The 15980-nt window shown below is 42.4% G+C and overlaps 1 protein-coding gene across 1 annotated transcript; it reads right to left on the bottom strand.

Annotated features, from left to right (window-relative positions):
* Window positions 1-270: 270 nt before the first annotated feature.
* Window positions 271-1218, bottom strand: LOC117887686 (olfactory receptor 52E4-like). Its single transcript, XM_034790411.1, has one exon. The coding sequence runs from the start codon at window positions 1216-1218 to the stop codon at window positions 271-273; it is 948 nt and encodes a 315-aa protein (XP_034646302.1).
* Window positions 1219-15980: the final 14762 nt, after the last annotated feature.

Raw genomic sequence — 15980 nt, 5'->3', positions numbered from 1 at the left:
GCCTTGGGGGGAAGAGGTAGAGCAGGGGTGGGGCCTTGTTGGAATAGGTGGGGGCAAGAGGTGGGATCTTGGGGGTCCAGTACAAGCAATTAGAAAGGTGTCAACTCAATGAGTTCTACATAGACCGATTCCCCAGTTTGTCACACTGACACTACACAGTAAGGTCAGGAAGTGGATTAATATCTCTCTGTCTGTCAAGTCAGGGATTCAAGGAGGAGGGCCCAGGACCATGTCAAAAGCCAGCTCTACAAGGAGCATGAGGAGAAAACTTTAGGTCCCTTTATGAGTAAAGAGCCGAAGCAGCCTGTCCCAGATCTGTTTGGTATTCATACCAAAAATGATGGGGTTTAGCATGGGGGGCACCAGGAGGCACACATTCATAAAGAGAACATGGAAATGCAGGGCCACATTGTGGCCAATCCGGTATGTGAGGACAGAGAACAGACCTGGGATGTAAAAGGCTAAAACGGCACAGAGGTGGGAGCCACAGGTCCCAAAAGTCTTTATCCGGGTGTCCTTTGTGGGGAGTCTGAAGATGGCCCTGAGAATCTGGATATAGGACACAGCTATAAAAAACACATCTAGACTGATCACCAGGATTGCCATAAAGAGGCCATAATAAATATTGATGCGGATGTCGGCGCAGGCCAGCTTCACCAAAGCTATGTGCTCGCAGCACGAGTGGGGGATGATGTTGGTTTTGCAATATGGCAACTGCCTTGCCAGCAAAGGACAGGGCAATACGAGCATGCAGCCACGCAGCACCACAGCCAGGCCAATATTGGCCACCACAGGATTTGTCAGGATGGCAGAATGTCTCAGGGGATCACAGATGGCCACGTAGCGATCAAAAGCCATGGCCACGAAGATCCCAGACTCCATCGCAAAAAAGCAGTGAATGAAGAACATTTGGATGAGGCAGGCATTGAATTCTACCTCCCTGGAATTGAACCAGAAGATGCTCAGTGTTTTTGGAATGGTGCATGTGCACAGGACCAGGTCAGTGACAGCCAGCATGCAGAGGAAATAGTTCATGGGCCCATGGAGGCTCAGCTCCGTCTTCACAATGAACAGGATAGTGAAGTTCCCCAAGATGGCTATGGTGTACATGGTGCAGAAGGGGATGGAGATCCAGACATGGGTCACCTCCAGGCCAGGAATGCCCATCAGGATGAAGGTGGAGGGGTTGGTGAAGTCAGTGGTGTTGGAATCTGACATGGAGTAGGGCAGAAGGTGTCCAACTCTGAGGCAGAACCGTGTCTCCTGCATGTACCGTATATTCCACTGGCTTCCTGTATGTACCCAGGCTCTAGGGTGATGGTTGCAGTACAAATGCCTGGATGGAAAGACAATGTTAATATGAGACACTACATGCACTATTGGAGGCTGTTCTCATGGGTGAAACTTTTTCATTATTCAGATAAAAGAATTATGAAAAACTTTGACACTTCTAATGTTAGACCCCTCAATAGAGACTCCCTACGGAATAGGGAGCAGGCAGATACCAGGCACAATGCTGGTATGTAATACTCTAAATGCTCTTTACTGATTACAAAAAAAACCATACTCACTCCATATTTACACCGCAAACATACTATACCAGGGTCCACAGGTCAGAATGGTCCCGCTGGCCAGTCAAGATTCCTTCCAATCATAAGATGCTGGGAGCCGGCTAGAAACTCATCTATATCCACATGAGCCTCTAGATCAATAAGTGACTCCCTTTTGCAGAAATCATAGGCAACCATTTATAGTCCATTCTGTCACATCATCTGTTCTTTGCTTTTGTATACTAGGCCTCCTATCCACACAATTTGAAAGAGACAAGAGACGCCATGGTCCAAGGCATGTCATTTCCTCCAATTCTTATACTATTTTATATCAGTCCAGCTGGTGCTGATTTTCCGTATTTTCCCGGAACATAATAAGATTGTTTTTGCACAAATAGTTCTAATAGTTCTTGATCTTAAGTTCTTGCTTTAGTTGCCAAGTCGCAACGCAGGTATTCATATCAAGCACGTGTCATCCATTACGGTCCTCAATGTCCTATATCATATTACATGGATATATGAATCACACTCTCTCTATATATACACACAAGAACATATGAATGGACATACTGGGTCAGACCAAAGGTCCATCTAGCCCACTATCCTGTCTGATCCCAGTGGCCAGTGCCAGTTGTCCCACAGGGAATGAACAGAACAGGTAATCATCAAGTGATCCATCCCCTGTCCCTCATTCTCAGCTTCAGGCACACAGAGCCTAGGCACACTATGTCTACTCATCCTGGCTAATAGCCATTGATGGACATATCCTCCATGAATTTATCTAGTTCTTTTTTGAACCCTCTTATACTCTTGGCCTTCACAACTTCCTCTGGCAAAAAGTTCCACAGGTTGACTTTGTGTTGTGTAAAAAAAACTGCTTCCTTTTATTTGTTTTAAACCTGATGCATATTAATTTCATTTGGTGACCCCTAGTTTTTGTGTTATGGGAAGTAATAAACAAAACTTCCTTATCTACTTTCTCTACACCAGTCATAATTTTATAGATCTCAATGATATCTCCCCTTAGCCATCTCTTTTCCAAGATGAAAATTCCCAGTTTTATTAATCTCTCCTCATATGGAAGCTGTTCCATACCCCTAATCATTTTTGTTGCTCTTTTCTGAACCTTTTCCTATTCCAATATATCTTTTTTGAGATGTGGAGACCACATCTGCACACAGTATTCAAGATATGGGTGTACCATGGATTTATACAGAGGCAATATGATATTTTCTGTCCTATTATCTATCCCTTTTCTAATTATTACCAACATTCTGTTTGATTTTTTGACTGCCGCTGCACATTGAGTGAATGTTTTCAGAGAGAAATAGACAATTCTTCTCCTTCTTTCCCCAATTTTAATATTTGACTATTGTGGACCAGAATGTTTATTTTTCCCAGCTCATCAGACTTAGATACATCTTTTGAATATTGCCTGATTTTTTCACTTTCATCAATCATTTTTTCCCATTATTCCCAAGGTATCCCCAAACCAAAGGACCAGTCCACATCTTTTGGTTCCCAAAGTATTTCCTTTTTAAATAATGATCTCTGTTACATTACATTTACATGACTCAATTGGGCCTTTTTCTGTCATACTTCCCCAAAATACTTGTTTTTCAGTGATTATCAAAAAAATACAGCCACTGCCTAAATCAAACACTCTTGTGCCATTAGAAGCTAATTATTGCATGGTACATTGTCCACTTGAATGGTACAAAAGACCTCCCTCTAGGGATCAAGTTAGTTGTGGGCACGCATATTTGTTTCATTCCCACTCTTCACAATGTTCCCTTAATTCTACTAATTTATAGACTCATAGAATCATAGAACTGGAAGGTACCTTGAGAGGTCATCAAGTCCAGTCCAGTGCACTCATGGCAGGACCAGCACAATCTAGAACATCCCTGTTTGTCTAACCTGCTCTTAAAAATCTCCAATGATGGAGATTCCACAACCTCCCTGGGCAATTTATTCCAGTGTCTGTCCACTCTGACAGTTAGGAAGTTTTTTCCTAATGTCCAAGCTAAATATCCCTTGCTGCAATTTAAGCCAATTGCTTCTTGTCCTATCATCAGAGGTTAAGGACAAAAATATTTCTCCCTCCTTCTTGTAACAACCTTTTAGGTATTTGAAAACTGTTATCATGTCCCCTCTCAATCTTCTCTTTTTCAGACTAAACAAACCCTGTTCTTTCAATCTTCCCTCATAGGTCATGCTTTCCAGACCCCTAATCATCCTTGTTGCTCTTCTATGGACTCTCAGAACTGCTGCTTAGCCAGTAGGTCCCTAGCCTCTAGCGGTGCATGGATTCTTCCATACTGGTGCAACGGATTCTTCCATCCCAAGTGCAAGACTTTGCACTTGTCCTCGTTGAACTTCATCAGATTTATTTTGGCCCAATTCTCCAATTTATCTAGGTTACTCTGGACTCTGTCCCTACCCTCCAGTGTTTCTACCTCTCCCCTAACATAGTGTCATCTGCAAACTTGCTGAGGGTGAAATCCATCCCATCATCCAGATAATTAATAAAGATGTTGATCAAAACTGGCCCCAGGACAGACCCCTTGTCACTTGATACCATCTGCCAATTAGACATCAAGCTGTTGATCACTATCTGTTGAGCCCAAGAATCTAGCTAGCTTTCTATCCACCTTATAGTCCATTCATCCAATCCATACTTTTTTAACTTGCTGGCAAGAATACTGTGGGAGACCGTATCAAACGCTTTGCTAAAGTCAAGATATATCACATCCACTGCTTTCCCCATATCCACAGATCCAGTTATCTCATCATAGAAGGCAATCAGGTTGGTCAGGCATTACTTGCCATTGGTGAATCCATGTTGACTGTTTCTGATCACCTTCCTTGCTCCAAGTGTTTCAAAATGGATCCACTTTGATCCATACCTCCATCTTAGAGGTGTTCCCATATGTATATCTGTGTACCCCTACATTTCCCCAAATATTCAAAAACATAAAAGGCAAAGCCCATATTTCCACCCCTTTTGAAATATGAAGATCCTCAATATTGAAGCCATGGCCATTATTTCATAGGAATAATGTCTGATGCTCTGGCCAAATTATTCTAAATACTTACACTAGCCTCTTCTATCTTTGCTCAACTCTGGTATTATTTTTTGTTCCTAAAATATAACGCACACAACACAATTCTTCTACTAAGCACAAAGTGCAAAGGAGAGCAAGCATAAGCAATAAGCCAATTACAAAAATGGTAGCACCATATCTACACTCCAAATCCAAGGTCCATACAGTATAATCTCTGTTGCAATTGGTCATTTCTCTATGTAAGATAAACTAAAATAAAAAGAAAGGAACATTATTTAAACTTTAGGCCATAACTTTAATTGTGATCTGTGGACCCACTTTCCCTTTTCCCCTTTGTTAATCTGCAGTACAGTAGGTGAAATTTTATTCATGATGGAAAATGATCCAACCCATCTAGACTCCAGAACATGATTTTTCTATATTAATTTCAAATACATTATTCAATCTCCGATTTTCCATAATTTACTGTCCTGAGCCACATGAGAATCCACGTAGTCTCTTGCTTTTCCAATGGCGTCAGTCAATTTAAACTCCATTTTCTTAAATTCTATCAGTAACTCCCTTATCCATTGAGTAATTGACACTTCTTCTGCTTCTTCTGCTTCTTCTCCTGGATATAATAAAGTATTCCACAATCTATTAGGCCTTCCAGAGAAAATTTGATAAGGCTGGTAGCCAGTAAGCAATTGATCACTACTCCGGATGGCTGCCAACTCCATTGACAATTTATTGTCCCAATCTTTGCCAGTTTCTTGCCCTACTTTGAGTAGAGCTTGTTTAATAGTTTGATGAATCCTTTCTACTGTTCATGATGATTGTGGATGCTAGGGGATATGTGGTCATTGCTTTATTCCTAAAGCTTTTCATAAACTTTTAGTATCTTCCCCTACAAAATGTGGCCCATTATCTGAATCAATTATTTTTGGAGTCCTACATCTACTAAAAACTACTGCTGGTATCTAGGTCGATGCAAGAATTTCTTTCTACATCAGGGTTAGGTTGATATAACCTCTCAGGTGTGTGTGGAGTTTTGGTTTTTTTTTGGGCTTTTTAAAAAAAAACACTTTTCAAATGCAAAGTTAGGTTACATTATCCAGGGCATAGCATGCAAGTGATGGTAGGTGATAATACTGCTCTATTCAGCACTGCTTAGGCCTCAGCTGGAATGTTGCATTATAGGAAGGATGTAGAGAAACCAGAAAGGATCCAGAGGCAAATAACAAAGATGATCCAAGGGATGGCAAATGAGGAAGCCAAAAGAACCATGTGTGTTTAGTTTGGAAAAAGAGGAGATTAAGGGGGGGCATGATAGTCTCAAACACTTGAAAGACTGCCCTAAAAAGGTGGAGGAACAATGTTCCCTCTTGCTGCAGAGCACAGGACAAGAGACAAAGGGTTCAAACTACAGCACAGCAGATTTAGATGAAATCTCAGGAAGAACTTCCTAACTGTAAGAAGCATAGGACAATGGAACAGATGCCTTAGAAGGTCGTTCGATCTTCTACGTTGGAGGTTTTCCAAAGGAGGTGGATATCTATCTTTCAGGGATGACTAAGACTCAACAAATCCTGCATATTGGTGGCAGTCAGATTAGATGACTCTTGTGTTCCCTTCTAACCCTATAGCTCTATGATTCTACAAAGTAAAATCCTAGTGTAGACCAGGTCTTAGTCAAACACAAGTTATGGAGCTCAATACAGGGGCAATTGGGTAAAATTTAATGATCTGTGTTAAACAGGAGGTCAGACTGGATGATCTAAAGGTTCGTTCTGATCTTTAACACTATGAATCTAGTGATAAAAAAAAGTAGATAAGGCATTTATATTTACACAAACAAGGGAGCATGCAATTACATTGAAAGTCTGAACATATAACACTGAGAAAAGAAAATTGTTTACATAATCCATATTTAATCTGTGGAACTCCTTGCCACCAATGTTATTGAAGCAAAGAGCTTAGCTGAATGGGATTCCAAAATGGATTGGTCATTGTTAGTGGTGCTGATGGCACCAACTTTAGTTAAGGCAGTTGGACAATTTCAATTAGGTGACTTCAATTCTCAGTTGCTTTTAAGATTGCCAAAATTTAACCATTTGGAGTGAGATTTCCCACACGGGGTGTCTACATCTGGCTAATTTTTTTTTTTTAAGTTTCAGGCATAAGAGTTCAACTGACTTCTCGAATGAAGCTGGAAGAGAAGGTGTCTAGCCCATGTTGAAAAATTCTTATAATTGTTCCAGTGTGGAGCCTGAGCACCTTCATGCTTTCCAGTAGATAAAAGACAGGTAACAGTCCCCCTTCCTCACCCTCATTAACCACCAGAGCCCTGAAATTCAAGAAGGAGAGGTGACAGTGTCTCTGCATTAACACATCGCTGGCTCCTGAGGTCTTTGCTCAGTTCTTACTCCAAGGTGAGTTTTACCTCGGTGTCTGAACAAACTATGGGCCACAGCCTCAGAACTTAGCCTTGCATTGTATGTCTACTAACACCTCTCACCCTGAAGGATCCACTGTGCCACTGAAATACAGCTGGAGGCCCTCAGCCATGGGGGCACAGCAAAGAGGGATATCTTGTCCCACGATACTGGAGCAAACTCATCACCTGTGGCAAGGACCCTGGGATGTTTAATCGCTGTGCAGAGTGGAAAGGACCACAAACTTACTCTCTATTCCATCATGCCCATGTTGCACTGGGTTTGTCTAGCAGGTGAGCTCCTCAGCAAAAGATGGGTACCTGTGAATCCTGAGATGGAAATGTCCTCTCTGGGAATAACATAAGAACATAAGAAAGGCCGTACTGGGTCAGACCAAAGGTCCATCTAGCCCGGTACCCTGTCTACCGACAGTGGCCAATGCCAGGTGCCCCAGAGGGAGTGAACCTAACAGGCAATGATCAAGTGATCTCTCTCCTGCCATCCATCTCCATCCTCTGACAGACAGAGGCTAGGGACACCATTCCTTACCTGTCCTGGCTAATAGCCATTAATGGACTTAACCACCATGAATTTATCCAGTTCTCTTTTAAACTCTGTTATAGTCCTAGCCTTCACAACCTCCTCAGGTAAGGAGTTCCACAAGTTAACTGTGCGCTGTGTGAAGAAGAACTTCCTTTTATTTGTTTTAAACCTGCTGCCTATTAATTTCATTTGGTGACCCCTAGTTCTTGTATTATGGGAATAAGTAAATAACTTTTCCTTATCCACTTTCTACACATCGCTCATGATTTTATATACTTCTATCATATCCCCCCTTAGTCTCCTCTTTTCCAAGCTGAAGAGTCCTAGCCACTTTAATCTCTCCTCGTATGGGACCCGTTCCAAACTCTTAATCATTTTAGTTGCCCTTTTCTGAACCTTTTCTAGTGCGAGTATATCTTTTTTGAGATAAGGATACCACATCAGTACGCAGTATTCGAGATGAGGGCGTACCATCGATTTATATAAGGGCAATAATATATTCTCAGTCTTATTCTCTATCCCCTTTTTAATGATTCCTAACATCCTGTTTGCTTTTTTGACTGCCTCTGCACACTGCGTGGACATTTTCAGAGAACTATCCACGATGACTCCAAGATCTTTTTCCTGACTTGTTGTAGCTAAATTAGCCCCCATCATATTGTATGTATATTTGGGGTTATTTTTTCCAATGTGCATTACTTTACATTTAGCCATATTAAATTTCATTTGCCATTTTGTTGCCCAATCACTTCGTTTTGTGAGATCTTTTTGAAGTTCTTCACAGTCTGCTTTGGACTTAACTATCTTTAGCAGTTTAGTATCATCTGCAAACTTTGCCACCTCACTGTTTACCCCTTTCTCCAGATCATTTATGAATAAGTTGAATAGGATCGGTCCGAGGACTGACCCTTGGGGAACACCACTAGTTACCTCTCTCTATTCTGAGAATTTACCATTAATTCCTACCCTTTGTTCCCTGTCTTTTCACCAGTTATCAGTCCATGAAAGGACCTTCCCTTTTATCCCATGGCAACTTAATTTACATAATAGCCTTTGGTGAGGGACCTTGTCAAAGGCTTTCTGGAAATCTAAGTACACTATGTCCACTGGATCACCCTTGTCCACATGTTTGTTGACCCCTTCAAAGAATTCTAATAGATTAGTAAGACACGATTTCCCTTTACAGAAACCATTTTGACTATTGCTCAACAGTTTATGTTTTTCTATGTGTCGGACAATTTTATTCTTAACTATTGTTTCGACTAATTTGCCCGGTACAGACGTTAGACTTACCGGTCTGTAATTGCCGGGATCACCTCTAGAGCCTTTTTTAAATATTGGCGATACATTACCTAACTTCCAGTCATTGGGTACAGAAGCCGATTTAAAGGACAGGCTACAAACCTTAGTTAACAGTTCCACAACTTCACATTTGAGTTCTTTCAGAACTCTTGGGTGAATGCCATCTGGTCCCGGTGACTTGTTAATGTTAAGTTTATCAATTAATTCCAAAACCTCCTCTCGTGACACTTCAATCCATGACAGTTCCTCAGATTTGTCACCTACAAAAGCCAGCTCAGGTTTGGGAATCTCCCTAACATCCTCAGCCGTGAAGACTGAAGCAAAGAATCCATTTAGTTTCTCCGCAATGACTTTATCGTCTTTAAGCGCTCCTTTTGTATCTCGATCATCAAGGGGCCCCACTGGTTGTTTAGCAAGCTTCCTGCTTCTGATGTACTTAAAAAACATTTTGTTATTACCTTTGGAGTTTTTGGCTAGCCGTTCTTCAAACTCCTCTTTGGCTTTTCTTATTACATTCTTGCACTTAATTTGGCAGCGTTTACGCTCCTTTCTATTTGCCTCACTAGGATTTGACTTCCACTTTTTAAAAGAAATCTTTTTATCTCTCACTGCTTCTTTTACATGGTTGTTAAGCCACGGTGGCTCTTTTTTAGTTCTTTTACTGTGTTTCTTAATTTGGGGTATACATTGAAGTTGGGCCTCTATTATGGTGTCTTTAAAAAGCGCCCATGCAGCTTGCAGGGATTTCATATTAGTCACTTTACCTTTTAACTTCTGTTTAACTAACCCCCTCATTTTTGCATAGTTCCCCCTTTTGAAATTAAATGCCACAGTGTTGGACTGTTGAGATGTTCTTCCCACCACAGGGATGTTGAACGCTATTGTATTATGGTCACTATTTCCAAGAGGTCCTGTTATAGTTACCTCTTGGACCAGCTCCTGCGCTCCACTCAGGACTAAATCTAGAGTTGCCTCTCCCCTTGTGGGTTCCCGTACCAGCTGCTCCATGAAGCAGTCATTTAAAGTATCGAGAAATTTTATCTCTGCATTTCATCCTGAAGTGAAATGTTCGCAGTCAACATGGGGATAATTGAAATCCCCCACTATTATTGAGTTCTTAATTTTGATAGCCTCTCTAATTTCCCTTAGCATTTCATCATCACTATCACCGTCCTGGTCAGGTGGTCGATAATAGATCCCTAATGTTATATTCTTATTAGAGCATGAAATTTCTATCCATAGAGATTCTATGGAACATGTGGATTTGCTTTAAGATTTTTACTTCATTTGATTGTACATTTTCTTTCACATATAGTGCCACTCTATCCTTACCTCCTTCCCCCTCGCACGACCTGTTCTGTCCTTCCGATATATTTTGTACCTGGAATGATTGTGTCCCATTGATTGCTCTCAGTCCACCAGGTTTCTGTGATGCCTATTATATCCCCCTTTATCACGAGGCACTCTAGTTCACCCATCTTATTATTTAGACTTCTAGCATTTGTGTACAAGCACTTTAAAAACTTGTCACTGTTTATTTGTCTGCCCTTTTCTGATGTATCAGTTTCTTTTTTATGTGAATTTTTCTCATCTGATCTGGCCCTTACTTTATCCTCTTCCATCCTCTGCTCCTGACTATAACCTGGAGATTCTCTATCATTAGACTCTCCCCTAAGAGAAGTCTCTGTCCGATCCACTTGCTCCTCTGCAGCAGTCGGCTTTCCCCCATCTCCTAGTTTAAAAACTGCTCTACAACCTTTTTAATGTTTAGTGCCAGCAGTCTGGTTCCACTTTGGTTTGGGTGGAGCCCATCTCTCCTGTATAGGCTCCCCCCATTCCAGAAATTTCCCAGTTCCTAATGAATGTAAATCGCTCCTCCCTACACCATCGTCTCATCCACGCATTGAGACTCTGAAGCTCTGCCTGCCTACCTGGCCCTGCACGTGGAACTGGGAGCATTTCTGAGAATGCCACCATAGAGGTCCTGGATTTCAGTCTCTTCCCTAACAGCCTAAATTTGGCCTCCAGGACATCTCTCCTACCCTTCCCTATGTCATTGGTATCTACATGTACCACGACCACCGGCTCCTCCCCAGCACTACACATAAGTCTGTCTAGATGCCTCGAGAGATCCGCAACCTTCGCACCAGGCAGGCAAGTCACCATACAGTTCTCCCGGTCATCACAAACCCAGCTATCTACGTTTCTAATGATCGAATCGCCCAATACTAATACCTGCCTTTTCCTAGCAACTGGAGTTCCCTCCGCCGGAGAGGTAACCTTAGTGTGAGAGGCAACCCCAGCACCGTCTGGAAGGAGGGTCCCAACTATGGGAAGGTTTCCCTCTGCTCCCGTTGACTGCTCTGCTTTCCTGGGCCTTTCATCCTCTTCAACAGCACAGGGGCTGTCTGACCGGAGGTGGGAGAATTCTACAGTGTCCCGGAAACCCTCATCAACATACGTCTCTGCCTCTCTTAGCTCCTCCGGTTCTCCAGAGTCTGTACGTGGTCTCTGAGGGCCAGGAGCTCCTTGCACCGAATGCACACATACGCCACCCGCCCACAGGGCAGGTAATCATACATGCTACACTCAGTGCAATAAACTGGATAGCCCCCACTCTTCAGCTGGGCTTCTGCCTGCATTTTCTCCTAGTTAATGAAGGGGTTGTTTAAAGAAAGAAGTTTTGAATGTAGTTTGGGCTATAGGTTTTAAGGGGAATAAAGGGTATAAGATAGAACCGGCAAGGGACCCACACTCCCTTCCTAATTCCCTTGCGAAACTCCCTGTTAGCAGCCCCTGGTCACAAAAGCTCCCTGGTCACTTGTGCGCTGCTTTATAAAACCCTGGCCTGGGTGAATGGCCTGCCCACTGATTAAGGCTCAGCCAATTACAGGAGGCTTCTAGCCTTCAGACCTTCCTTTGAAGCTCACAGTTTCTAACTGCCAGCCACAGCACATGGTCCTTCAAACAACCAACCAACCAAACAGACTGACAAACACAAGCTCAGCACACAGCAAGTAACCCCCAAACACAAATAAACACACACTACAGACAGTCACTTACCCCACAGGTCCTGTATTTGCTCCTCCTTCACATGGAGAACTCCCTTGAGAAACTCCCTGTTAGCAGCCCCTGTTCACAAAAAAAAAAAAAAAAAAAAAAGAATCCCTCTTAGAGAGCCATTTCCCACACCTGTCTCACCCCGGCATCTGCAGCAACATTCCACACTGGGAACTGACACAGGGCTAAGCACCATTTATAATATAGCGCTGTGCAATCCCAGTGGGGTTCACTCAGCCTGTAGTGAAGAAGAGGCATCTGGATGCAAACAGGCTGGAGACAAGCCTTTCTGCATTTCTGTGCTATTTACCCAGCTGTAGGAATAAACAGTAATTAAGAGGCCTTCCCAAAGGGGGATGTCTCTCTTTACATGTCTGTGTTTCTGTGCTCTTGATTCACCTTTAGGAGTAATCAGTAATTAAGGGACCTTCCCAAAGGGAGATGAGAACTCTGGGGCTCTGTGCTGAGTCAGAGAGGAATTGGTTGCTCTGTGCATTTGTATGTACTGAAATTTATAGCTGATTAATAAGAAAACTAGGGTTAATGTTAGTTCTCCATAGGTTCTGATACGCTGTACATGCCAGGGTGGTTGGTAGTCAGGCAGATCTAGAGAAAGATGACTAAGAGGAGACATGAGCAGTTTCTGCAGGCACACAGGGCCGTCACCTCTCTCTCTATCCCCGAGAGGTAGGCTGTGTGACTGCTCCACCCAGGAGGTCAGTTACATGGTTCACTCTCAAAGCCTGAGACGCAGGTTGGGTGTCTGGGAGCATAGATGATGACTCAGCCATTCTGTCCTTGGCATCCTCCTCCATGTGATCAGTAGGGTTGTCAACTGTATAATTGCACAATCCCAAAGACCCCACCCCTACCCCACCCTTTTCCCAAGGCCACACCCCTACCCCACCTGTTCTCCAAGGCCCTGCCCTGCTCACTCCATCTCCCCTCCCTCCGTTGCTCGCTCTTCCCCACTCTCACTCAATTTCAGCATGCTAGGGCAGAGGCTTGGGGTGCGGGAGGGGTTCAGGCTCTGGGCTGGTGGTTAGGCTAGCTCAATAACGTCTTAGCTAGCTAATGTTCCTATCAGTATGATAATTTTAATTCAAAGCAAGATCATTTTTCAGCATATTTACCCATCTTTTTGAGTATTCGTTTGCTAGCTACGGAGCAACAGCAATGAATAGCTTTAAACTTTAAACCTTCATACTTAAATACTTAATTATAATTTAATGTTACGTTTTTACCCCAAAGCTGGGTCGCATGCAGAATGTCATTACCTTTCATTTCCTTCCTTTTAAATCTGAATTCAGTTGACCTCTTGCTGCTCTAAGCATCTCCGGGTTCTTTTTTAAGAACTCATGAAAGTTTGCATAGGAAATACTGAAGTTCCATTGCACCCGCAGGTCTGTTTTCACAATGCTATCACTCAGTCTGTTTCTATCCTTGCTCCACGGTTATGCCATCAAATTGAAAACTTTCTCATAATAGGCAGTGGATACAGGAATGGAAAGTGCGAAAGAGACCAATTTCAACATTTGGCTGTCACCACTCTCTGGCATTTTGTCTGAAAACCTCAACCCATCTTTGCTCTATTTTCTGCTCTGCTCCTTTGAGACAAACTCAATAGGTATCAAACAGCTTGTCGATGTGAATCTCGATGTGGAGTTCTGTAGCAAGAGCACTGCCATTTGTTTGAAAGCTGATGTTTCAAAATCATACACTTTCTCCAGATATTGATTGCACCACTTCAATGTTTTATCCCCTTCCTCACAGATGGAGAGATGTTGCCCAAAATGATTTGTGCTGATCTTCATAGAATTTGTTCTCTCTTCTTCTCTTTAGTTTTGAACCAATGCCTTCCATGACACTGTGCAGGTGTCATTGTTACATTCCAGTTTTTTCACAGCATTGTGAAATATTCCCATCAGGCGGTGCAAGCAGTAAATATAACAAAGAAGGAGAGACTCATCTTTTTTCTTCTCTGGATACTTCCCATACAATCTTGACACATTCTTCTTCCCCCTCTGTCAAGAAGTCTACTTTCAATGCTGGCCAGCTTTGTACTTTGTAGTACTCGTTCAGTAGGGGGCAGAAGTAACAGCCATTTTGTTGGTATGTGCCAATGCCCATATTTGTATTCCATTTCAACAAACATGAAAAAGTTTGGGTCGGAAATGAGAGGGAGTGTGGGCTATTTTGGCAGAGAGAAAGGAGGGTCAGGACAAAACTGTGAGGAAAGATCAAACCAGTATCTTAGATGCCTATATACAAATATGAGAAGTATGGATAATAAGCAGGAAGAACTAGAAGTGCTAATAAATAAATACAACTATGACATTGTTGGCATCACTGAAACTTGGTGGGATAATACACATGATTGGAATGTTGGTGTGGATGGGTACAGCTTGCTCAGGAAGGATAGACCGGGGGAAAAGGGAGGAGGTGTTGCCTTATATATTAAAAATGTACACACTTGGACTGAGGTAGAGATGGACATAGAAGATGGAAGTGTTGAGAATCTCTGGGTTAGGCTAAAAGGGGTAAAAAACAAGGGAGATGTCATGCTAGGAGTCTTCTACAGGCCACCTAACCAGGTGGAAGAGGTGGATGAGGCTTTTTTTAAGCAACTAACAAAATCATCCAAAGCCCAAGATTTGGTGGTGACAGGGGACTTCAACTATCCAGATATATGTTGGGAAAATAACACAGCGGGGCACAGACTATCCAACAAATTCTTGGACTGATTTGCAGACAACTTTTTATTTCAGAAGGTTGAAAAAGCTACTGCGGGGAAGCTGTTCTAGACTTGATTTTAACAAATAGGGAGGAACTCGTTGAGAATTTGAAAATAGAAGGCAGCCTGGGTGAAAGTGATCATGAAATCATAGAGTTTGCAATTCTAAGAAAGGGTAGAAGGGAGAACAGCAAAATAGAGACAATGGATTTCAGGAAGGCAGATTTTGGTAAGCTCAGAGAGCTGATAGGTAAGGTCCCATGGGAATCAAGACTGAGGGGAAAAACAACTGAGGAGAGTTGGCAGTTTTTCAAAGGGACACTATTAAGGGCCCAAAACAAGCTATTCCGCTAGTTAGGAAAGATAGAAAATGTGGCAAAAGACCACCTTGGCTTAACCACAAGATCTTGCATGATCTAAAAAATAAAAAGGAGTCATATAAAAACTGGAAACTAGGACAGATTACAAAGGATGAATATAGGCAAACAACACAGGAATGCAGGGGCAAGATTAGAAAGGTAAAGGCACAAAATGAGCTCAAACTAGCTACAGGAATAAAGGGAAACAAGAAGACTTTTTATCAATACATTAGAAACAAGAGGAAGACCAAAGACAGGGTAGGCTCACTGCTTAGTGAAGAGGGAGAAACAGTAACAGGAAACTTGGAAATGCTTAATGACTTCTTTGTTTCGGTCTTCACTGAGAAATCTAAAGGAATGCCTATCATAGTGAATGCTAATGGGAAGGGGGTAGGTTTAGCAGATAAAATAAAAAAAGAACAACTTAAAAATCACTTAGAAAAGTTAGATGCCTGCAAGTCACCAGGGCCTGATGAAATGCATCCTAGAATACTCAAGGAGCTAATAGAGGAGGTATCTGAGCCTCTAGCTATTATCTTTGGAAAATCGTGGGAGACGGGAGAGATTCCAGAAGACTGGAAAAGGGCAAATATAGTGCCCATCTATAAAAAGGGAAATAAAAACAACCCAGGAAACTACAGACCAGTTAGTTTAACTTCTGTGCCAGGGAAGATAATGGAGCAAGTAATTAAGGAAATCATCTGCAAACACTTGGAAGGTGGTAAGGTGATAGGGAACAGCCAGCATGGATTTGTGAAGAACAAATCATGTCAAACCAATCTGATAGCTTTCTTTGATAGGATAACGAGCCTTGTGGATAAGAGTGAAGCTGTGGATGTGGTATACCTAGACTTTAGTAAGGCATTTGATGCGGTCTCACATGATATTCTTATCGATAAACTAGGCAAATACAATTTAGATGGCCTTGTGGGCACCTCCCTGCCCAGCCC

The sequence above is a fragment of the Trachemys scripta genome, chromosome 1 (genome assembly GCF_013100865.1).
Source record: "Trachemys scripta elegans isolate TJP31775 chromosome 1, CAS_Tse_1.0, whole genome shotgun sequence".
Classification (NCBI taxonomy): Eukaryota; Metazoa; Chordata; order Testudines; family Emydidae; genus Trachemys; species Trachemys scripta.
This window is presented reverse-complemented; position numbering and strand designations above follow the sequence as displayed.

Bases quoted from the DNA above. Each gene is read 5' to 3' on its own strand.
- LOC117887686 (XM_034790411.1), bottom strand. From the start codon at position 1,218: ATGTCAGATTCCAACACCACTGACTTCACCAACCCCTCCACCTTCATC.